This window comes from Nannobrachium achirus (genome assembly GCF_963921795.1).
Source record: "Nannobrachium achirus genome assembly, chromosome: 22".
Taxonomy (NCBI): domain Eukaryota; kingdom Metazoa; phylum Chordata; class Actinopteri; order Myctophiformes; family Myctophidae; genus Nannobrachium; species Nannobrachium achirus.
The window spans coordinates 42,288,937-42,315,153 of record NC_137829.1 but is presented as its reverse complement, the minus strand read 5'-3'; the positions used below and the strand labels follow the sequence as shown (position 1 = coordinate 42,315,153).

At 41.2% G+C, this 26,217-nt stretch overlaps 1 protein-coding gene across 1 annotated transcript in view; it reads right to left on the bottom strand.

Annotated features, from left to right (window-relative positions):
- stxbp5l (syntaxin binding protein 5L) overlaps nt 1–26,217 on the bottom strand; it is a gene marked incomplete at its 5' end in the record, with an annotated part of 431,930 nt that overhangs the window by 127,270 nt on the left and 278,443 nt on the right. Inside the window, one exon of the mRNA XM_080753048.1 lies at nt 9,656–9,790. Within this exon, the coding sequence (XP_080609174.1) occupies nt 9,656–9,790 (135 nt within the window). The remainder of the gene's footprint in view (nt 1–9,655; nt 9,791–26,217) is intronic.

Below are 26,217 nucleotides of genomic sequence, written 5' to 3'. Positions count from 1 at the left end.
TTGGGAAATATAGGCTGATTGATGAGTTTGATTTACGTTTTGATAATATTACAATTTAATTATTAATTGAAACTGTATGCTAATCGAATAAACCCTGGCGTCTCTATGTTGAGCAAATTTGTAAAAAAAATATCGTCAATTGGATAATTTAAAAAAGAAATCCAAGATAGACTTGTCAATTTAGAAGCTATCAGTGCAAAGCAATGTGACACATTAGTGTGCTTGTAAATTGCCTATTTGCCAGTAATGGTCGTACAAAGAAGTATTAAAGGAGTAGTTCACCCCCAAAATGACTTTTTGTCTATCGATTAGGCTACTCAGCCCATGGAGACTTGAGTTCAATAATATTTTGTTGTTTTTCTTGCATTCCTCAGCCAATAATTTGATTATAATACATTTACCCCCATTGATTCCGGATGGGGACCCAAATGCATTTGCACTCCATCTGGACTCAATGGGTCTACAAAGACTGTCCTCAAATTATTGGCTTAGGAATGAGACATAAAGAAAACAATATTATTGAACTCAAGTCTCCATGGGCTGAGTAATCGATAGGGAAAAAAAGTCATTTTGGGGGTGAACTACTCCTTTAAGGCAGGGGTCTTCAACGTTTTCAGGCAAAGGACCCCTTAGTTGAGAGAGAGATGAAGCAGGGACCCCCCACAACCTTTTCATAGATTCCATAGTTTAATTGTTTGACAGCACAATCATCAGTGTATTTTGGATTCATGTCAATGTGTTTTCAGATATTTAACCCCTTGAACAGTCAATAATAAACTTGACTTTTCACTGTACTAGTCTGCTCTTTTCCCCCTCCAAAGCTCTTTGCCAAAAATAGCCGATCTACAAGCTCACAACGCCTCGCAGCGTGAGGCGTTGTGAGCTTGTAGATCTGCTATTTGGGCCTGGTAACATTTACATCAAATATCTATCTAAATATTGAATCAAGCAAATTAAAAACTGTTCAGGGTGTTCATAAAAGCCTGATTAGACGATAAAATTACCAAAAGTTTTTTTGAAAGTGAAATATCCCTTTAAGAAAATGTCCCCCTCTCAGTTTTTAGTGTTGTTTTTGTTTTGTTTCCGTAGATCAAACCGTGTGGGAGGTAAACAGAAACTTCTTGTTTTTCCGGGCAGGGTTTGCAGTGTGTGAGGCAGAAGCATGCTGCTGACCTGGATCCCATCCCATCCCAGACACCTCAGCCGACCCCACTTCTGACACCAACTCTATCTCAGACAACAGACATTTCTCTGCCACAGCGAACAAAGTGCAGCTGTCAGCTCCAACAAGCCAGAGTGAAATCTTCTCTCCATTTTCTTTCTCGAGGTTCTGTACATATTGTAAAAAGAACAATGTGATGGGAATTATTATCCTCCGAGCGGCTTTGTCTTTCTAATCTTCTTCTATCACCTGCTATTATATAGAAAGTCATTGAAAGGGCATTTCGCTCCTTTAATACACATGTATGGATTGTGTTTTCCACGCGTGATCAACGACACGTGTACCTGCATTCAACCGACTGACTCTCAGTGCTGAGTGCTTGTCAAAAACTGGGGTAGATTACATAACTGAATTGAAAGCGAAAATGGTAGAAGAGGTGATAGGTTCAGAAGTACGTAACCATGCCAGGGATTGAACCCACAGCCTTCCAACAAGGTAGTGGCCTAAAGGCCTTTTCACACGGGCAGCGTGATGTCTTCCCATCGTCGTATCGTGTCATCAGTGCCGACTAGACATTTTTACTTGACGATTAATTGCAATAAAAGTAATTGTGATTAACAATTTAATTGTGTATTCGGCTTTGAACAATTGGCATGACGATAACATTGCTGTTGGGCTTTTAGGCTTCCTAAGCAAGGGTTCCCCAGGGCAGATATGACAAATAACTTCAATATACAAAGACATGACTGACATATAACGTTATACTTTATACCCTGGCCTGTGGATAAAAAAAGGCTTAAACAGTCTGAGTGGAAAGTGCCTTCTTTCTATATATACCCTTTCCTCTGTCTGTCTGTCTGTCTGTCTGTCCATCCATGTATTGATCGCTCTCTCTCTCTCTCTCTCTCTCTCTCTCTCTCTCTCTCTCTCTCTGAGGTGCTATGGAAACAGAGTCATGCTTGACAGCTGCCTGGGGCCAAGTTGAACACTAAAATGGTTATTCACACTGCCTTTGATTACCCTCATATAACAAACGCACACACACGCACGTACGCACGCACGCACACGCACACGCGCATGCACGCACACACACACACACACACACACACACACACACACACACACACACACACACACACACACACACACACACACACACACACACACACACACACACACACACACACACACACACACACACACACACACACACACACACACACACACACACACACACACACACACACACACACACACACCGGTAACTCAACGGCCAACATTGGCTGACATTTAATCATTTGAATCATTGAATTGGTGAATTCTGCGTTATTGTGTCGTTGTGTGATTCCTGGCTTCGTTCATCCCTCCCCTACAACGCCTTCGCTCTTCTCCAACTGTGTGTGTGTGTGTGCGTGTGCGTGTGCGTGCGTGCGTGCGTGCGTGCGTGCGTGCGTGCGTGCGTGCGTGCGTGCGTGCGTGCGGAAGGAAGGAAGGAGGGATGGGGAGGTGGGGGTAACATTAACATACTGTACGGTAACATTATCTGTAGCCGTAGGCCTACAGGGGGAAAAGACTGCATACACAAACCTGCACTCTTGCACACACAAACGCTATCATATAAAATGCCCTCATTTGACTGGCCAGTTGATTGACATTCAGCGCAGGTGTGCTTACCAGCACAGGTGCTCTTTACTTAATGACGGCCCACAATTCAGTCCAAAAAAGGAGAAAAGGAGAAAAACAGCAGACAGAGCCTAGAATGTGTTTTCTTCAGTTTTCATTATCTGTTCACTACCTGCAGAATCTTTTAAATTGTGCAGGCTACACTTCAGATCACTGAAAGAACAACCACAAATACAGTATATACCGGTACGCACGCAATATAGTGTCTTGCCTATGGGCTTAAATCAGTGCCAATATTAATTCCTACAATGTCTACAGGTACTTTTCTTCAGTACAATGTTTACAAGTAAAAAGGCAAAGTATGAATAGGAATTAATATTGGCATTGATTTAAAGGAGTAGTTTTCTATTGATTACTCACGCCATGGAGACTTAAGTTCAATAATATTTTTTGTTTTTTTAGCATTGATTCCGAATGGGGACCCAAATTTGGGTCCCCATCCGGAATTAATGGGGTTTCATCAAATTACAATAAACAAATCAAAGCAAATTATTGTCTTAGGAATGCGACAAAAACAAGTTTTGTGTATTGAACAGAAGTCTCCATGGCGTGAGTAATCAATAGGGAAAAAAAGTCATTTTGGGGGTGAACTACTCCTTTAAGCCCATACTTGCCTTACTGTGCATGCTGAACAACGTGATGTGTTTCTGCAGCCTTATTCATAAGGACCCACCCTACCCGCTTGCCAGTGTTACATTTGTCGACTAAGACTATGACAAAACATTTGACGAGTTGAAGGCAAGCAAAACAAAACTCACTCATGGGACATATTATGCTCTTTCCTCTATAGCAGGGTTCCCCAATAGGCGGCCCTGCGGGGGGCTACTGTCTGGCCCACAGCACACCAACCCCAATAATAATGGTGGTATAAGAGCAGCAACAACACTAGTATATCGTCGTTGTCGGGTGGAAATCTCGTATCTCCAAATGTGTACGTTCTTTTGCAAATCATACAAGGCCGTTGCACAAAAGTATAGTGAAAACAGCAGATCTATGCTTGTAGATCGGCTGTTTTCACTAGTTTAAACATTTAAAAAAAAAAAAATTAAATTATAAATAAATTCAAAACGAACGGTTTTGGACATAGAAGATTTTCACCCGACAACGACGAAAACTGTCGCTGGAGTGGTGGGAACGCCACCGTCGCCCCCTGCAATGTTGTGGCCCTCGGCTTTGTACCCTAGACATAATTCGGCCCTTGGGGAAAACTAATTGGGGAACCCTGCTCTATAGTATGTTCACATCCATATTACTGTAGTTTTTGTTAGCTCAGTGGTTCTCAAATCTTTTCATGTCAAGGAACCCCAATTTAATATAAATTCCACTGCGGGCCAAAATATTTTGTGCCAGGGACAAGATACAAGATTTGTATGTAAAAAATGTTTCCCTAATAGTCCATATTTTCAGATAAAAAATTAAATAAAAAGCGCAGATCTACAAGCTCGCCCCTTGGAACCCTGGACAAAGAGCATGATGCAGTTCACGATACATAAGATGGAAAAAGAGCAGAGCAATTTCACATTTTTATGACTTACTGTAGTGGGGTGTTTGAATAGTTTGATGGACGCAGCCCTGGGGATCTAAGGGGAAAATAAGACGCTAGCTTTATTGGAGCGCTAACACAGGCTGAATAACGCTCGTAGTGTACATACACACTGTACAAACTACCTTTATGTCACTAGAGATTAATGTGTCATTCTCACCGCCTCCAGGGGTGTCAATTGGGTATGGCAGGGGTATGCAGCTGCCATACCCTGGGTTCAGGAGGGAAAATAAAAGTTACCTTTAAATATAAAGCTGCACAGGTGCAATGCATTATTGTTAATTGTGGCACGTTTACTAACATGCTAAGTTTAGCTGCACTTGAACAACCGTTCCAGGCTGCCATATCCAGCCCAAGAAACTGTAGAAACCTGTGTAAAAAACTGATAAACTCGTTTTTTTCAGACATTGTGAAAATAGCCGATCTACATGCTCACAACGCCTCGCAGCGCGAGGCGTTGTGAGCATGTAGATCTGCTATTTTTTACTATAGAACCATGTTATACAAAATGTAATGCCTCTTTTCCATGAGGACTCCCATCTTTGCCATACCCTAGCTTTTGCTGAACTGACGCCTCTGACCGCCTCACCTCGCAATAATGGAAAAGCAACCCCCAGTATGGACATCCTTGCCACTCATCAGCAGGAATACTTTGGACATGTTATGAAATGTTATGCCCTCAGGAATATATTTCTTGCCCGCATGAAACAGTGGTATTTTAAACTTTTGCCTCGATTGCGATGAGTAAAGCATCTTCTATTGACTTTTTCTGTTCTGAGTTCTGACGTCAGATGGCGCCCACATAGATCAGTGAAGTCATGACGTGACTCGCTCATCCCCCGGTTCCACGGAAGTAATTCTCTATGGAGAATAACATTGAGTCATCTTAAATCGTCTCATATGAGCATTGCGTTCCAAAAATAAACAAACAGTCTTTGCGATACTGTCGGCGAGGTGGCTCTGTATGGTTTATGATAGTCAGTCACTCATATTTGATAAAGCCTGTTTCTGGCGAAAATGTAACTAATTCGGCGACAGTAACATTAGCGTTTTCTCACCATCAGTTGATTCTTCATATCCATATGAGTCAAACCGCTGAGATCATTTGTTTATAATTGGAACACAGTTCTTATATGACGCGATATGAAAAAGGTCTATGGGAATTCAGAATGGGAGAAGAAAATCGCGAACCATGGTAGGATGTGTAAATTACGTCACACTTCACTACTCTATAGGAGACCATTTTTGTACCATTGATTTCACACCTAGTGGTGAACCACGGGTTGGCACAAATAATTGAGCAAATGTGTTGTCTCTAAACAGGCCGATTCACGTTTTGATCTATAACTGCACAGATCTGATACTAGGGGTGTAACGATACATTTTAACAGCGAAACGATACGCATCACGATATATACATGAATGATATTGGTTCATTCATGGCGAGACGATACGGTTCAATTCAATGATTTCAAATCGATATAGTAACTATTTAGCAAAGAAATTAAGTCAAACGTGTAAAAAATCTATTATTATGGAAGTAAACACTGTGATTATCTAGCAAATACACGGACATTATATTTCAACACACAGAGAACACAGAGAGTATACATATTTATCGATAGACCAAGAGTAGCGATATGGAATGGAAAAGTAATTAGACCCCTCTTTTTCATTTTCCCTCTTAAAAGTGCCAAATACAAGGCACAAATACTTAGTTTCCATACAATCAATTATTTGCATTGCAAAATGATTCGATAGCGATTACCGCATTTTAAAACGATACGCTACAATACAAAGCCAAAACGGTACGATATTTTACTTTTGCAAACAATATAGCAGATCACTGCAAATTAAAATCGATTTTTCAATTCAGTTACTATATCGTTACACCCCTATCTGATACACAATGAGAGGCTCTGTTATGAAATTTCATGAGATATGGGGTCCTTTCCTTGCTTGTAGAGAATTACTTTCCCAGTTATTCCTGAAAGAAAAATGCCCTATTTTCGGGTTGTGAAACAAAAGAAAGAACGGAAAAAAAGGAGACAATCTGAAAATGGCCCTCAACAAAATCACCATCCTAAAATGTTGATGTCCACACAAGCATAGTAATACAAACGTGCGTGCGTGCGTGTGTGTGCGCGTGCGTGCGTGCGTGTGTGCGCATGTGATTGGAGGCAACAATGGAATCCCTGTGCTCTCTTCCCTCCCTATGTTCCACTGGAGGAACACGAGTGCTTGTTGTTTTGTTTCATGATTTCAAATTTTTATTCATGAACATGAAAAATAAAAATCTCATCTCACAGTACCAAACCGAAAAGAATAACACGCCATTGTTATTCATTTGGCCTCTCGTTATTCATACTGAGCCGAGAGCCCTCCCCACTCAATCAACAGATTCTCCCGTTCCACTCCCAATGGAATATGGATGGGACGATATGAAAATGTCATATCACGATTGTTGTGACAAAAGAAATTGCGATTTACGATACTCGCAATATATCGTAAAATCGATAATCAAAATCCATTATCCTAGGGTGGAACGAGAAAGCACGGTGGAACATTTACATTTTGCCTTCTGGCTCAACTCTCTTTTTGTAATAGTCTAAAACAGAGTTAAAACACACATGCACATGCACAGACACACACACACACACACACACACACAAACACACACACTATTCAACAGCTTTTGCTATCTTGGGGTGCACGTGTTTTACAATATTGTTTGATGTGAGGTTGTGAAGTTTGAGCACTTGAACCACACACACGCACACGCACACGCGCACACACACACACACACACACACACACACACACACACACACACACACACACACACACACACACACACACACACACACACACACACACACACACACACACACACACACACACACACACACACACACACACACACACACGCATGCACACCCAGTTCACCCGGTGGTAAAGCTGCTCACTTGAACAAATGGCTTCATGGTGGGACAGCGATTTAAGTGACTGACATTCGGTGACAGAGGACATGTCAGGCTAACACTAGGAGTGACAATGCAAAGCAAACAGTCGCTCAGTCTGACAGAGGACGTTTTGTTACCTTGACAGCCCTTCATAAGCTGTGACGTCATGACACAATGCTCAACAATTAAGCGTGTCAATACCCTACATAGACCGGGGGGGGGGGGGTTGTCAATGAGGCAACACGAGCGTGTCACTTATTGGGAACAATGCAGCAATATGAAAGTTTCAATCTAGAACTAACTTATTTGATTGAATAAAACATAACCAATCAGTATGGTACAGTGGGTTAAAGGACAACTCCGTGCTAAATCACTTCTAGGCTGATATTCCTACTTATATTGTTCCCAAAAGACTGTCTATGGGGTCTATTAGGCAGAAATGCCCCTGTTGTCCAGTTTCCCCAGCAGAACGTATAGCAGCTGTAATACTAGTTGCCATTACAAACACATCCCACCCTTGGTTGTCCCACACAAGCCACCACAATCTCATAAATAATGTACTGGCCAATCACAGGGCATCTTTTCCGGGACTTGGCAAAACACATAAAAGCATAACATCTGTTTAGCAGATTGTGATGACTTGTGTGGGACAACGATGGCATGGATGTGTTTTTAATGACAACTAGTACCACATTCATCAAAAATAAAAAAAACACTTTTGACCACAACAAATAGTGTAATAGCGATAGGCTTATAGGCTCCACTATGCTATGAGAGCTGCTGGGGAAACTGGACAACAGGAGCAATTCTGCCTAATAGACCACATGGACAGTAATTTTGGATCAATACCAGTAAGACTCCCTAATCGGGAGATAAGCGACCGTAGGTCACTTACTCCACAAATAGGGCAAAAATTTGTTTTGCCAAAATCTTCCTGATCCATGTTGATGACATGAGTGTAGACATACTGTGTAGTGATTTTCGTGATTTTAGGGCAAAAGCTGTAGGAGCAGTGTCCAAAAATGTGTTTTTAAAAATCGGCCTGGAGGTGGCGCTATATGGGAGAGATTTATGTTGATGGGATGAGTGTAGACATACTGTGTACCGATTTGCGTGATTTTAGGGCAAAAATTGTAGGAGCAGTGTCCAAAAATGTGTTTTGCAAGAATCGGCCTCATGGTGGCGCTAGAAGAGGGCCATGTGAGAAATGAGGGGTGGGGTCTCCGCGCCGCCAAGGCGGACGAATAGGTACCGGCCCCGGCTGTCCCGGTCGCTCCTAGCCGGAGTTACGGCATTTTATGTGAGCTGCAGTGTAGGGGGTCCTCCACTGGGGGCGCCACCACTTTTGCATCGGTTCTGGAGCACCAGGAGTCGGTGGTCCCCGGGAATTCCCCGTGAGCAGCCCCGTTGGGGTGGTCATTTGGTCAGTTTAGCACATTTGGTCATTTTTTACATCTGGGGGTCCCCCAGGGACCTGGGAGCTCCGGGGGTCCTTGGAGGTTGTAGTTTGGCAGGTAAGGAGTGTGTGTGCAAAATTTGGCATGGATCGGGGCAACGGTTGCGGAGATATGAGCAGGGCAAGAGTGTGACGTGTGACGTGTGACGTGTGACTGACGGACTGACTCACTCACACTGACGTGTGACTGACTCACTCACGGACAGCCTGTGGAGGTTTTGGTAGTAAATGCGACCTACGGTCGCAATAAGTAGGAAAATGAGCCCAGAAGTGATTTAGGGCGGAGTTGTCCTTTAATACAATAAAACGAGGACATGGTCTTCATACTCTAGCAATCTAGCAATCTATCCTCCTCAACAATTGTCATTGCTGCTATCTACCGGTATGGTGGCCATCATACGATGGGCATAATCTTTATTGCAGTCATCATCATCAAGCAACAGCAGTAGTAGCATTACAAACAGGCACGTGCACACATAGACATCAAAGGGCCCTTTTACCTGCCTGTCAAAAGTGCCCTCTCCAGACCAAGAATGCAGACCATGATTTTTTTGCTATGGTGAAAGAAACGCAAATACCCCCTTTCCGTGCCATACCTGGAGGCAGCATTCAAAAGAATGACCTCCTGAAATTGAATGAAGCATCTTATGTTGAAAGAATTACCCTCTCTGTGTAGAAATCCATGCTGTATGCCACATTGCCTTTTTTATGCTTAGTTTAGTGTGGTATCAAACAGACCTCCAAGCTCACAGCTTGGAGGTCTGCTATTTTCGATATTTTCACCTAAAGGCCCTTTTAGAAATTCCCTGATCACAAATGTGCCCCCGTGACGGTGCAGACATAACTCACAGTTCGATGGCCTTGTTCCACATGATGACGTAGCCAGACAGCACAAAGGACTCGATGTTGACTATGTGAGTGTTCCCGCGCTCCGTTCCCACGTACAGCCATTTACTCTGGAAGGGCAGGTGGCAAAATGTGATCCTGCAGGAGAGAGAGAGAGAGAGAGAGAGAGAGAGAGTAGAGTTTGAAAACATGTCCAATGATTTAAAAAAAAAAAGAACTCCCATATCTTCTGGGTGAAGTACAACAATGTGCAAACACAGCAGATTTGTGAGCTGCTGTGATAGGAGAAGGATATCAAATGGAACACAACCACCTTAAAGACTACTAATCAGTGTGTATATTAGGGCATTAACAACTTCTGATTTTTGCAAGTCGACTCGACTCAGTAAAAAGTTGAGTTGAAGTCGACTTTATCGTTTGATGACGTCATCACATCACACACGACCCCCCAATTATTTTAGGGGGGTCCCCAGATGATTAACTTAATGTGAAACATTGTTTTCTCACTCAACTGTAAACAAACTAACATAAAGTTTAAGTGTATAGAGGGTATCTGCACATTTCTAAAGTGCCAATTTAAGGATTTTTAATACCTCTAAAATTACAAATTAAACACTGTCCAAATTGTCAAATATTAGAGGCAGAAATTGTGAAAATAGACGATCTACATGCTCACGTAGATCTGCTATTTTCACAATAAAAAGTTTTATTTTTTCAACCTCGACTTTCAACTTTCTCTGGTGGGAGCCGATCGACTGAAGTCGACTTGTCGACTTTTTAGTTAATGCCCTAGTGTATATCCCTGCACTGCCTGCATGTAACCTTGATACATGAAAACTGTTTCACTCCTTTCACTTGTACATATTTGTTTTGATTGTATCGTATTTGAATTGAATTGAATTGAATTGAATTGAATTGAATTGAATTGGGGGGTGGGGGGGTTTGAAATGTTTCGAACTACTCCAAATAGTTTTTCAACATTTGCAGATCTACACGCTATGCTATTTGAATTTGAATTACATTTAGCTGGAGGCCCCCTGGAACCCCTTCAAGGACCCCCTGGGGGTGCCCGGGTCCAGACCCGTCTTTGAGAATGCGGTATCCTGTGAAACCATATCTCACATATTTTTGTACTTATTGTACGGATCATGTGTACCCCGAACTGCTGTTATTTGCATTTGGGTACTCAATCAAGTCTGTCTGTCTGCCTGTCCCCCACAGCACCAAGAGGGCCGATTTTCATTCACCTGGGTGGGGCAACAGTCACAGGCTACTGTCTTTGTGTAGGAATGTCCCCTGCTGTGTTTAGCTATTGATAAGGTGTTTACAGTCAACAAAGGCCCTTAGGGTCAGAGGCCTTTTGGCCACATGCAGATGCTAATCTAATCAAGCTGTCTGGACAGGTTGAGTTTGAGTCCGCCTCTGACTTGCTTTAAAAGTTCATAGAATTGTGGGATTGGTAGTCTTCTCGGGCTAGACGCCGAAGGGCTGCTGCCCTCTGTGCTCTGTGCTCCATGCATCTCCTACAATAACCAACCTGGATTCATCTCAGAACCATCTTTGCCTGTCTGTGTTCCTGATTGCCTGCTACTCTGTTTCTTAATATCTCCTCTCCAAGCAACAAAGTTGAGTAAATAGTTGAACTCATAGACCTTAATTTACGTCAAGAACCACCGTTTTAGACAGTAATGCTGCTAACACAGTGAGACGCTATCATGATCCTCTCGCTTCACTTTCAGACACCTCTCAGTCTCTCATGCAGGCTTCAGTACTGTCCTCTCTCCCCGGGCCCCCAAATCCTTATTGAATTGTCTGCCAGCTCATTTGTCTTCCATCTAATAATCCTGTCTCCTGCTGGGCTGTGTGGTGGTACACAGTACACACAAATAAAGGTGCAGACTGGAGGGTCCGAAAACTTTTTTTCTTTAAATAATCATTTATTGTAATGGTTTTATAAAGCATTCCTTTTTTTTGAAAGTGGAATATCCCTTTAAGTGGTTAAAAGGTGCAGCATAAAAAAGGGTGTTCTCTAAATGACCTATGAGGAAAACGAAGAACCATTCACTAAATACAATGGCTCTTTGGTTATCTTTGTTATACAACCTTTTAGAGCCATTTAACCACTTGAACCCCAGCATCCCTATTCTGGTGGGCCATGGGTACAAGGATTCACTGCGGGCCCCCCCTTGAATGTTCTTCACAGGGAGGGTGTTTAACCCATTTAGACTGGGAAAGCATTATTTTGCGCTTTAACTCGGTGTGCGGCTCTTGTATACAGTATCTGCTATTTTTTGAAAAATCTTGATATCTCGTGCAAGTCCTTGAATATTTCAAATCCTTCCTTTCCATGTCAGTGGTGCTCAACTTTTTCATGTGAAGGACCCCCCCCCCCCTTGTGACGCCCCTGACTATTTCTCTGGTTGAGGAGATGTGGTGGTGGAGAGCTGTGAGCTAATCAACATGGACAGGAGTGAATTAGAGTGTGTTGATCTTCATTCCCTGGCTAAAGGTTCTGATGAAGATGATGAATGCTAATGTCATGTGAATTACAGTCCAAGCACCTTGCTGCCATATCCCCCCCTGAGTTATTATTATTACATGTCATATGAATACCATACTTGGCTCGCCTGGCTATTCATTAATCTGCAAGTGATTACACACAGTAATTAAGATTCCATACGCGTGTGTTGGATCCCATGTGTGAGAGATGGTGGGTCAATATGTGGTGTTTATGTACATGTCTCTTCAATTTAATGGGATGACGATGAGAAAGCTCACGCTTTGCACATTTTTTTTATGATTTTGCGCTGGCAGATACAAAAGATACAAAGCAACACAGCATATCGGTCGCAGAGTCGCTGTTGAAATGTTGATCAACACACTTGAAACAATTATAAAAGTGAATATAAAGTCTAGGATTAAATCATTCGTTTCCGACCCATTACAAGCTGGAATTGTGTGAAGAGAGAAGGTGAGTGGAAATGGTTAACCCTGCAAGACCCGAATTAATTTCTACTGGCCAAAAAAAAATAAAAAAAATCAGATGGTGTTGTAGGAGTCCTAATCACAGGAAAATGTAATGTTAAAAAATTAATAATGTTATTGTAAGGTTTTATAGCCATAAATCATAAATCATAAATCATGCTCTAATTTGCATTTTGGGGATATTTTTCACAATAATAACACATGTACACGTTCTAGACCAGGGGTCTCAGGCTCAATTTGCCTTGGGGCCGCTGGAGGCAGAGTCTGGTTGAGGCTGGGCCGCAGCCTCAGCGCACATGCACGCTCGCGCAGCGCACTAAAAAAACTAACGTGCACTCATTTGTTTTAGTATTATACTGTAGTTTTATACCAGTCTAACAACTACTGTATCTATCTCCCCATCCAAGAAATAAATAAATCCAATCTTCTCAAATGTCTTTTTTTATTTTTTAACACAAGATAAGTTGAACAAGGACCCTGGTGTAAAACTTACATCAGGGTACATCCCTTCTTTGGTAGTACATTTGTATGGAACATGTACTGTACTGTTAACTGTACTGTAATAAAACTCCATCAATCAATCAATCAATCAATCAATCAACAAATAAATAAAATAAACACAAAATAAGATGAACAAGGACCCTGGTTTAAACAAGTTGTGTGCAAAACTACAAATAAAACCATCAATCAATCAAAAAATAAATAAAATAAACACAAAATAAGATGAACAGGGACCCTGGTGTAAACAAGTTGTGTGCAAAACTACAAAAAAAACCATCAATCAATCAAAAAATAAATAAAATAAACACAAAATAAGATGAACAGGGACCCTGGTGTAAACAAGTTGTGTGCAAAACTACAAAAAAAACTCAATCAATCAATCAATCAAAACATAAATAAACAAACACAAAATAAGATGAACAAGGACCCTGATGTAAACAACTTTTGTATAACTTTCCTCAGGCACATCCCTTCTTTGGTAGTCAATTTCTATGGAACATACTGTACTGTTGACTGTAAAACTGTTTTACTACAAATAAAACTCAATCAATCAATCAATCAATCAATCAATCAATCAGCAGTTTTCAGTTTCTTCAGTCTTCTAGATCTGCTGTATTATTCAGATTTAAACATCCTTATTATCACAGTTCAATGAACACAGTTAACTGTTAAACACAAAATAAGACAACATTTCACAGTTCTTTAACCTCAATCAATGGTTTCTTCTGAACATGGCTTCTCTTGCCTACTTCTTACTGCTAGACGAGACTTGGCAGCGCTTCCCCTCACATAGCTGAGCCACATTTGTTTTGATGGAGGAAGCAGCTGAGACCCTCAGTATGGCTTGAAGATGATCATCAGTAAGTCTGGACCTGTACTTGGACTTATTGAAGTTCAAGGTGGAGAAGAGCTGTTCGCACATGTATGTGCTCCCAAAAAGGCACATGGTCCGCTTGAACATTCGGGAAAGCTCAGTGAAGCTGGTGGGCAATTCTCTCAAAAATTTCCCAAGCTTGTCTGCTTTTCCACTCACCTCCCTGAACTTGGCTTTGAGGTCAGAGTTGCACTGCATCTCAATGAGCTCCATTTGAAGCAGAGGAGGGGCATCTTGCGCATCAAAGGAGAAGGGGTCCGCAAAAATTTGAAATGTGGCTCTGTGTGTCTTGAAGTCTGCAAATCTGTGATCAAATTCCTCCTGTAGCTTCAAAATGGCATCAACATACTTCTTACCACTGAATGGTGTGCCTGCATCCACGAGTTCCTTACAAGCTGGGAAATGGCAAAGGTTTGCCTGAGAGAGTTGGGCTTTCCATAACACAAGTTTTGTGGAGAATGCTTTCACGTTGTCATAGGCAGCACTGACAAGTTGCCCCTGGCCTTGTAACTTCTTGTTCAGTACATTAAGCTCATGTGTCATATCAACAAAAAAAGCTAAGTCCATGAGCCATTTTGGATCACTTAGCACAGGAACAGCCATCCCACAGTTCTCCATAAAATCCTTCACTTCTGCTCTCAAATCATAAAATCTCTTCAAGGCGCTTCCCCTGCTGAGCCAACGTACCTCGGTGAAGTAGAGCAGATCCCCATATTCTGCCTCCAATTCTTCTAAAAAAGCACGGAACGTTCGGTGCTTTAAGCCCTTGGATTTGATTTGGTTGATGCATTTCACAACGACAGACATCACATTGTCAAACTTCAGGCATTTGCTGCAAAGGGCCTGCTGATGGATAATGCAGTGCAGAGCGATGGCCTCCTCAACACCCTCCTCTTCCAGTTTTTTTTGAACAAGTGCCACCAGTCCATTTTTCCTCCCTATCATTGATGGCGCTCCATCGGTTGTTATTCCAACAAACCTCTTCCATGGCAAACTGGCATTCTCAATGGCATCACACAGCTGGTGAAATAACTCCTGGGCAGTGGTCTGGCCAGACATTGGAATTACTCTGAGCAACTCCTCTGTCACTTCAAAATTGTCATCAATACCACGGACAAAGATTGCGAGCTGGGCAGTGTCTGTGATGTCTGTAGTCTCATCAAGAGCGACTGAGTATCCCCTGAAATATTTGGCTTTCTCACACAGTTGATCATAAATGTTACTTGACAGGTCAGAAATGCGCTCTGCCACGGTGTTGGCAGAAAGGCTGATGTTGCTAAACTGACCTTTCTTTTCCGGACAGACTCTACTTGCAGCCTCCAACATGCAGTCTTTGATGAATTCACCTTCTGTGAATGGCTTTCCTGCCTTGGCAATCTTCTCACTGATCACGTAGCTTGCTTCGACTGCTAGATTACTCTCTTTGGTTGCTCTCTTGAAGATATCTTGTTGCCTCAGAAGACATTTTTTAAGATCTGCAACCCGTTTGGCTCTCTCATCTCCCTGGTATTTTTCATAATCCTCAGCATGTCTGGGCTTAGTTGTGTAATGACGTTTCAAATTGTATTCCTTGTTCACTGCAATTTTCTCTGTGCAAATAAGACATGTCGGGGTGCCCCTGTGCTCAACAAAGAAATATTGCATCTCCCACCTGCAAGGAAATTAAATAAATTAATATGATGTGAATATTAAAATGAACTCAAATGTATTTTACTGAATATGGGGCTTTTAAGCTGTGACATCATTTTGTAGTCAGACCTCCAAGCAAGCAGATTTATTGACTTATTATTAGATTTATTTTAGATTTAGCAGCATTCGGGGTGTGGCCAGCAGAGGGCGATGGAGATAATGGTATAATATAGGTTCAGAACAGTGGTGTTATGTAGAATAACTAAAAAGTGATACCAGCACAAATTATAAAATTTACGGCACAATTCAGCACAAATTCAGCACTAAAGAATGACACCATTTTTATATATTTTTTCATCATATGGGGTGCCAACTTCACAGAGGTGATTTATTGTCAATATGGGCAGTGCTGTGTCCCTCACTATTTCAATAGATCCGAGACAAAAATAATGACTTAATTCTACCACTTTCCTGTCAACAAGAAAGAAGAAAAAATGGTAAATAGTAAAAAGATTCACGGGCGCTGGTGCCTTTTGGCACCAAAAGTTCTCCTCTGCTTACAAAATGATGTCAGATTTAAGTTAAGAGCCCCATAGTGTGAGTGCTACAACAATTCCTTACCTTTCCTGGAATTGTCTGTGCTCATCATCAACCTTTCTCTTCATTGCATGCTTTGAAAACGACATGTTTGGAGCTGTGGTATATATTTTAATTCACTTGGCGTGTCGTGTTTATCCGATGCACAGAGAACGGTGCAGCCCTATAATTGGCCCGGGTTAGGGCAGTGAAACCTGACATCAATGACCCCCCCCCCCCCCCCTCCCCCCCGGCGTAGGCTACCTGGCTACACAGCGAGATAAAATAAAACTAAGGAATTCATTAACGTGGTGTCAACGCGTCAATTTCTTTGATGTCTCTGTGTGCCCTCTGACACGTTCGATGCGTCATACAGTGAGAAGTAAACTGTACTGTAGCGTCTGTACTGTACTACCGCGGTGACGAAACAAACTCCATTTCCCAAAATGCAGTGCGAGATCATGTGATCGGGAAGTGCTGTCTCGCTAATGGACATGATGCAAAGCTGCTGCACAAAGCACAATATGCTTTTTTCTCCTAAAATCCTGGTTTTAAAATCACTTTCACGTTCAAAGCAGCCTTTCTACCGGCTGCCAGACAAACGCTGTGGCGCAGGATTGTTAAAACCCGGTCCTGACTGAAAGAAAAGATTTTCGCGACATGTTGGATTACATTTACTCGGATTACTTTTTTCGCCAGTACAGCCATATACCCCACCGTGATTGGAAGGTTTGTCAGCTCCGCACACAACACTTTTTTTCCTTTTTTTTTTCACTGTGAAAGTTTGTCAGCTCCGCAGTCCGCACACAACACTTTTTTTCCTTTTTTTTCCCACTGTGAAAGTGTCATTCATATAAAACTCGCGGGCCGCACTAACATTAAACTTTCATATTAAGGTGGGGGCCACAAAATATCGTCTCGCGGGCCTGAATTGGCCCGCGGGCCGCCAGTTTGAGACCCATGTTCTAGACATTCTAATGATCACAAAAAAAAATATTACAGACATTTTACTTATGTTTTTGTGAGGAATAGCCGCTGGAATTTCAACTTCTCTGGGAGGTGTGAATGTCAGCCTCTGTGGGGGGTATTTATATGCAAATATCGTGACCAATGGCATTGTAATGCTAAACAATAGGATTTAATGGTGATGTTAATGTGAAAAAAGAACAGGAAAACTAATTATAACATTTTTTTAAAAATGATTTAAAAAACGCTGGGCTTTGCAGGGTTAAACAACACTTGGCCATCAGCTCATTGGATTGTTTTGTAGCAGCTAAACTCGTCAGTGTCACTTTGTATCTCCATGTCGCTGGCGTGCATTGAAAATGAATGGTACAGTATAACGTAGCTTTGTTGTAGCCGTGGACACTCACAGGAGGAACCTGTTAGTAAATCCACATTATCAGTCTGGCTAATGCCAGGCTAGCTTTATTGCTGCTTAGGATTTCCTTTTAGAATGTCCGGAAGTGTGTTTAGGCAAGGTAACACCAACAGGAGACAGTGTGGGCTGTAACAGGGCTTCTCATATAGAGCTCGATTAGTTCATGGATCCACCATTTCAAATGATTCTTTTTTTTTCTTCGACACTCTGAGACACTAAGAGAAAACTGAGTGCGTACAGACGGAACCAAGTGCACATGTGACCCCAGGGCTCCATTGGCGGCGTCACGTTGCTCTGCGTCTTGACGGCGTCAAGAGCACCGTCACGTTGACGTCCGACTGGCTCCACAGAACGTGAATGTGTTGATATTTCAATCAAAGATCAGATGAGAATATTAGCATTATCAACTGTATGCCTAATTTATCATTTATGCTGTGTAAAGTGCCGAAAAAAGTAGCAGATCTACAAGCTCACAACACCACTAGTATCATTTATGCTGTGTAAAGTGCCGAAAAAAGTAGCAGATCTACAAGCTCACAACACGTCGCATGCAGTCAGGACATGCTGTTTTGTGAGCTTGTAGATCGGCTATTTTCGGTACACCCGCACCGCCACAACAATGTATAAAAATCTGGCTTTAGTGTTCAGAGAACTTCAGACTCATTCACTCACTGCTGACCTGATTTAGGAGGAAGAAATGAGAAATGAGTTGTTTCCCGGGCTGTTGTGTTTATACATAATTTTATCAAAGTAAGAAGACCACTGTAACACATAAAAAAATATGCTAGGATTCTTGGGACATCTAGTAGATATACAATGCATTTAATCATAATTTATACATGACTGGACGTTGTGGACGGCGTCAAAAAATTGAACCGATTTTTGAGTTTGGACGCCGTCACCGGAGAGTCCGACGTTGACGTTGCCGTCGGCAGTGGAGCACCCTTCATTGATTAAAACGGGAGCATTCCCAGCGTCGACGGTGACGCGACGTTGCCGTTGACACGCCCAATGGAGCCGGGGGGTAAGGGTCCAAATTTGGTTCCATTGTGTACACTCTTAGTGTTACAGACCAGTATGGGTTGATCAGTTTGGTTCCATTCTAACTGATCATTTAGCAGGGGACCTCTTGGAGCCCCCTTCAAGAACCCCTGACGGTCCCTGGACCCCATGTTGAGAACCACCCGGGTGGATATCCACTTTACTAACATTATGTTAAGCCCTGCCTCAGGAAGGGAGATAGAGTCCTGCACATCATGTTTATTAGTCTTGCAAATCAAATCACAGTTCAATATGAGGTCAACAAAGTATACAGAAGGGCGGTTGTTAAGATACTTGTTAACATGATTGGGGGTACAATATGGATCTCCAGTGTATTTCAGAATCCTCATGGCAGATGCCCTCCAGGTCCATCACACAAGGACAGGATAACATTACCATACTGCTGGTTTTCTATCCTACCAGGTCTAATTTGTCCCATATTAGATGTTTAGGATTACAGGAGTTGCCCATTAGTCCAACGGCCCGTTATTCTAATACCCCGATATTGTCCCAACATGCTTACCGGTAGTTATAATGTGCGCCTTTGGACCAATGACACTATGGAACAATGGACTGTCGGACTAATTGCATGGCAGCAGGATGTAAAACCAGCTACAACCGGCTGTCCCAAAGGCCGGGTTGTCTCTATGAAAAGGTGTATGCAGACTGCGCAGTACATACTGCATGTTAGAAAGCCAAGACAAGAGGAAGAGAAAAAAGGGTTGTCTAATGTCTACTACCGGTATATCTGTTGAATGATATCAGAGAGAGAGAGAGAGAGAGAGAGAGAGAGAGAGAGAGAGAGAGAGCTGTCATTGTTTCATATCGTCATTTGGAGGAAAGTCTCATGGGAAGGATTTTCAATTAAGTCATTTTTCAATTTTCAATTTGCACCAGCGGATATTGCTGTAAACCGATAACTCAACACAATTAGCCCCAAGATTATCTCCTGATATTATTGTGGAACATTTGAAATGCACCATGCTTAGCTCAGAGACAGATTTACGCTGTATATTCTCAAATGTGAAATTGTCAATATGATTACGCGCCACCATGACACATTATGCAGAAACAATTAACACAATACTCTATGGAAACAGAGAGAGATGCACACATACACGAAGAGACACGACCTCTAAAGGGCTTTGCACACAGGACCGTTGCGTTTCTCTCCGTTTGCTGCATGATTATAACGCATTGGATTTGGTGTGCAAGGCTGTGCGGAATCCGCGCTGTGGATCCAAAAAGGAGCCATTAAAGGAGTGATGAGTTTTTACCGCATGCGACAAGACGCACAAATCGAACTGGGTTCGATCGGGGAAAAAGCGCACTGCCGCATAGGGCTGTCACGATTAGGACTTTCTCCAGACGATTAATCGTCATCTATCTACCAGTAAGACTCCCTAATCGGAATATAACCGACAAATCTCACTAAGTCTGACCTCACAAGCCCCATATTTGGACACGAACAACATATAACTCCATATATAGAGACATAGCTGCTGACATCAGTATGACATCACACTGCTGACATCAGTATGACATCACACCGTACACAAATGACCCTTATATAAGACCGGCATTATCTACCGACAGATTAGATGCAAGCAGGATCTCGACTCTGACACAACTCATTGGCTCATAAGCTGGTTCTCCCTCCATATATGGAGATAACCGACGAATCTCACTAAGTCTGACCTCACAAGCCCCATATTTGGACACGAACAACATATAACTCCATATATAGAGACATAGCTGCTGACATCAGTATGACATCACACTGCTGACATCAGTATGACATCACACCGTACACAAACAAAGGTGTGACGTGTGACGTGTGACCGACGGACGGACGGACGGGCGGCCGGTGGAGGTTTTGATACCAGTAAGACTCCCTAATCGGGAGATAAGCGACCGTTGGTCGCTTATCTCCACAAATAGGCCAAAAGTTTGTTTTACCAAATATTACACTCTTAGCAAGCAACTGTTTACCATAGCAACCATGGTTTTTACCCTAGCAACCAACTGTTTACCCTACTAACCAACTGTTTACCATAGCAACCATGTTTTTTACCTTAGCAACCAACTGTTTACCCTAGCAACCAACTGTTTACCACAGCAACCATGTTTTTTTTACCCTAGCAACCAACTGTTTACCCTAGCAACCAATTGTTTACCATAGCAACCATGTTTTCTTACCCTAGCAACCAACTGTTTACCCTAGCAACCAACTGTTTACCATAGCAACCATGTTTTTTTACCTTAGCAACCAACTGGTTACCATAGCAACCACTGTTTTAGACCACTGTTTCTTGCCGGTCTTATATAAGGGTCATTTGTGTACGGTGTGATGTCATACTGATGTCAGCAGTGTGATGTCATACTGATGCGGAGATATGAGCAGGGCAAAGGTGTGACGTGTGACCGACGGACGGACAGACGGCCGGTGGAGGTTTTGATACTAAACTGCGACCTAACGGCCGCAACTAAACTGCGACCTAACGGTCGCAATAAATGCGAGAAGTCTCTGCGTGTGTGTCTGTGTGTCTGTAATCCGCGTATCTCGAGAACCGTTCGTCCCACCGGCTTCAGATTCGGCACGCGCGTTCCCCGCCGCGACAAGGAGTGCAGTGCCGGGCCTCGACTCGACCCGACGCGCGGTTTTCCCGAACCGGTGCGAAACGTTCGGAATCTCCTTATGCGGGCTGATTGTTGACAGGAGGAGACAGGAGGAGCGGGTGGCTGCGTGCAAGTCACGCCAGAGCCACTTGAATTGTTTGCGAAAAATAGGAAAACCTGACTGTTCTGATTGTGCTTATAGTTAGCCTACTATAAGTAGAAAGACAGCAAGTTAAAAATGCCGCCAAAGAAGAATTTGACAGCGGAGGAAGGTGGGGAAATTAAGGACACGCTTGACTTCTTAGCGGCCGAAGTCTCAACTATCAAAGAGCAGCAGAAAACCATTATGAACCTGGTGCTGGAGGTTCAGCAACTTAAAGCCCACAGTGTGGAGAAGGACCAGAGAATCTGCTTCCTGGAAAACCGTGTGTCAGATTTGGAGCAATACAGCAGAGTCAACGACGTGATTGTGACTGGGCTCAATATCAAACCCAGGTCGTACGCAAAAGCGGCCGCGGCGACAGGGAACAATGGGGGAGATGAGCCCAGCGAGCAGGAGGAAATCTCTGTGGAGAAACAGGTAGCAGACTTCCTCAAAACCAAGGGGATCGACATGGAGTGCGACGGCATTGAGGCCTGCCACACTCTGCCACGGAGAAATGACAAGGAGAAAACCACAGCCGTCATCGTGAGATTTGTGAATCGAAAAAGCAAAACTGCGCTTCTGAAAATGAGATGGAAACTGAAGGGAACAAACGTTTACCTGAATGAACATCTCACCAAACGTAACGCAGACATCGCAAAGAAGGCACGCTACATGAAGAAGGAGAAGAAAATCCAGGATACGTGGTCCGCAAACTGCAAAGTGTTCATAAAACTAAACGGATCACCGGAGGCGGCCAAGGTGTTGTGTATACGCAGCATGGAGGAGCTGGATAAACATCAGTGAGCAGCACAATGGACGGGACTGTAAGTTGATCAACAAATTCTATTGACTAAACAAACATTCAACCATGACACACACCAATACAACTCACGCATCTAGCTCAGGAGACATTATACAGCTAATACAGAGGATCAAGGACAATGACGATCTGGAACTGAAAACATGTGAATACACTGACCATAAGTTGCTGGATATAGAAAATGATATAGACCCGGACAATAATTTATTTTCCAGCATCAATGACAATTGCTACTACTACTCACAGGAACAATACAACCAGTCCATCAAGGCAGAGGGAAAATTATCAATAATCCACTTCAATAGTAGATGCATGTATGCTAACTTTAAAAAAATCAAGGAATATTTACGTCGGTTCACACATCCATTCAACATAATTGCCATATCTGAAACTTGGATCAATGTGGACAAGGGAGTGGACTTTGAAATGGAAGGATACGAGTTTAAATATATAAACAGAAATACTAAGGGTGGAGGAGGAGTAGCATTGTATGTGGACAATAGATTGAGCTATAAGGTGGTTGAAAGTATGACAACTGTGATTGATAATTTAGCTGAATGTTTAACAATTGAAATCTGTATGGAAAATGTAAAAAATATATTAATTAGTTGTATATATAGAGCACCAGATACTAGTATAGAGGTTTTTAAGGACTGGATGGAAAAGATGTATACTGATACATTAAATAGCAAAAAGGCTATTTTTATTTGTGGCGATACAAATATTGATCTTTTAAAATCGAATAATCATAGAATGACAGAGGAATTTATTAATACCATATATAGCATGAGTTTACATCCAACCATTACCAGACCTAGCAGAATAACAGACCATAGTGCTACACTAATAGATAATATATTCACTAATGATATAGATAATAAAACAACGAGCGGATTATTAATTAATGACATCAGTGATCACCTACCGGTTTTTACAGTCTATGACTGTAACTGCAAGAAAAATAAGACAAACAGTAATCAACAATTCAGAAGAATAAGGACAGAGGAAGCCATCGATGCACTGAAATTTGATTTATTAGCTCAAGACTGGGACTCATTATATATAGAAAATGATATTGATACTGCATATGATAAATTTTTAGGAATAGTTAAAATATTATATGATAAGAATTGTCCACTTAAACAATGTAGTAGGAAAAAAAATTATCTAGACCAACCTTGGATAACTAAAGGACTACAAAATGCATGCAAAAAGAAAAATACTCTGTATAGGGAATTTATTAAACAACGAACTAAAGAGGCAGAAAATAAATATAAGAAATATAAAAATAAGTTAATTAATATAATAAGGAGAAGCAGGAAGGATTATTATAGCAAACTATTAGATAACAATAAAAACAATATCAAAGGAATATGGAATATATTAAATAGCATCATTAGAAATAACTCTGGAAATATAAATTATCCACAATATTTTATTGATAAGGGCATTAAAAATTACAACATGGAGGATGTTGTCAATAGTTTTAATAAATTCTTTGTAAATGTGGGACCAAATTTGGCTGATAAAATACCTGATTCTGTGACATCTGAACACGAAGATATAATTATAGAAAGGAACCCCTGTTCAATGTTTTTAACAGCTGTAGAGGAAAGGGAAATCATTGAAATCGTTAATAAGTGTGATGGTAAAATGTCCACTGATTGTAATGATGTTGATATGAAACTAGTTAAAAAGATAATAGGATGTATTTCGAAACCACTAACTCACATCTGTAATTTATCATTTCAAACTGGCACATTTCCAAGCAACATGAAAATAGCAAAAGTCATACCATTGTTTAAATCTGGAGACAAACACAACTTCACAAACTACAGGCCTGTATCGTTACTTCCTCAATTTTCCAAAATTTTAGAAAAACTATTTAACAACAGATTGGAGCGATTCATTGAAAAACACAGTCTTCTCAGCAATAGCCAATATGGATTTAGAGCAAATCGGTCAACAGCAATGGCATTAATGGAATCAGTTGAGGAAATCACTAACGGTATAGATAATTATAAATATGTAGCTGGGATATTTATAGATCTCAAAAAAGCATTTGATACTATTAATCATGAAATATTAATTAAAAAAATGGAAAAATATGGAATAAGAGGAATAGTGCTAAAATGGGTGAGAAGTTATTTGAGCGACAGAAAACAGTTTGTGAGGTTGGGTGAGTCTGTGTCATCATGCTTGAACACTAGTTGTGGAGTCCCCCAGGGGTCAGTGTTGGGTCCGAAACTGTTCATTTTGTATATAAACGATATGTGTGAGGTATCTGAAATATTTAAAATGGTAGTATTTGCAGACGACACAAATATTTTTTGTTCTGGAACGGATTTACATGAGCTAATGAAACTGGTCACATCTGAATTGTATAAGTTAAAAAGGTGGTTTGATAAAAATAAATTGTCGTTAAACTTGTCTAAAACCAAATTTATGATATTTAGTAATTTTAACATAGATAATCAAGTCAATATTCAGGTAGATGGTGTTGACATTGAGAGGGTTATTGAAAACAAATTTCTTGGGGTAATAATTGACGATAAATTGAACTGGAAATCTCACATTAAATATATACAAAATAAACTATCACGAAGTATTTCAGTACTGAGCAAAGCTAAGCATGTCTTAGACTATAAATCACTCCGCATGCTCTACTGTTCCCTGGTTTTACCCTATCTAAACTACTGCTCAGAGGTTTGGGGAAATACATATTCAACGTCACTTCATGGACTAACTATATTGCAAAAAAGAGCCATAAGGATAATAAATAATGCTGGATATCAAGATCACACTAATATACTATTTTTAAATTCAAATCTTTTAAAATTCATGGATATTATAGAACATAAAACTGCCATTATAATGTATAAGGCAAGAAATAATCAACTCCCTGGAAACATCCAGGGGATGTTCTCTGACAGAGAGGGGGGCTATAATTTAAGGGGGGAGCTAAATTTAAAAACACAAATTACGCGAACGACATTAAAATCGTTCTGTATTTCAAGATGTGGAGTGAAGCTATGGAACAGTATGGAGGAGGAGCTTAAACAGTGTTCAAGTATGATACAGTTCAAAAAAAGGTACAAAGAAAGCATTATAAAGAGGTACAGAGGTGAAGAGACTCAGTAATGACTTTAGAGTATATAATGTTTTGCAGATGTGTATGTATGTATGTATGTATGCAAGTATGTATGTATGTATGTATGTAAGTATGTATATATGTATGTAAGTATGTATGCATGTATGTATGTGTGCATGTATGTATGTATGTATGTATGTATGTATGTATGTATGTATGTATGTGTGTATGTATGTATGTATGTATGTATGTGTGTGTGTGTGTATGTATGTATGTACGTGCGTGGGTGCGCGCGTGCGTACGTATGTACATGCGTATGTATGTATGTATGTATGTATGTATGTAGGTATATATGTAGACTACATTTTTATTTAGGGACGACTTTTGCTTTTGAAGAATTATATGAAAAATCATGAGTTAATTGACATTTATACCATTTATGGTATATGCGATACAGAAATCAAAGGATGACGTTAAAGGAAGATGGGGTAGGATTAAATAAGTTTTATACTTCTTCCTACTCCCTTTTGAACATGGAAAATCATTTGTTGTTGCCAGTGAGGCTTGTTTTGACTTGCTTTGTAACTTTAATTTTAAATTAATATTTCTTTTTAACTTTGTCAATTTTTTTTTAACATGTTCAAAATAAAGACTTTCATTCATTCATTCATTCATTCATTCATCAGGCTGTTCCGGAGGAAATCGGCGCAAGCGCTGACTCATTGTGACATCACCTCATAAAAGGCTCTGACATCACGTACGCCACATGAGTCAACAAAAAATCTCTGTGAGTGTGTATGTATGTATGTAATCCGCGTATCTCGAGAACCGTTCGTCCCACCGGCACGCGCGTTCTCCATATATGGGAATAAAATGAATGCCCGTATGCAGAGCTGATGTCTG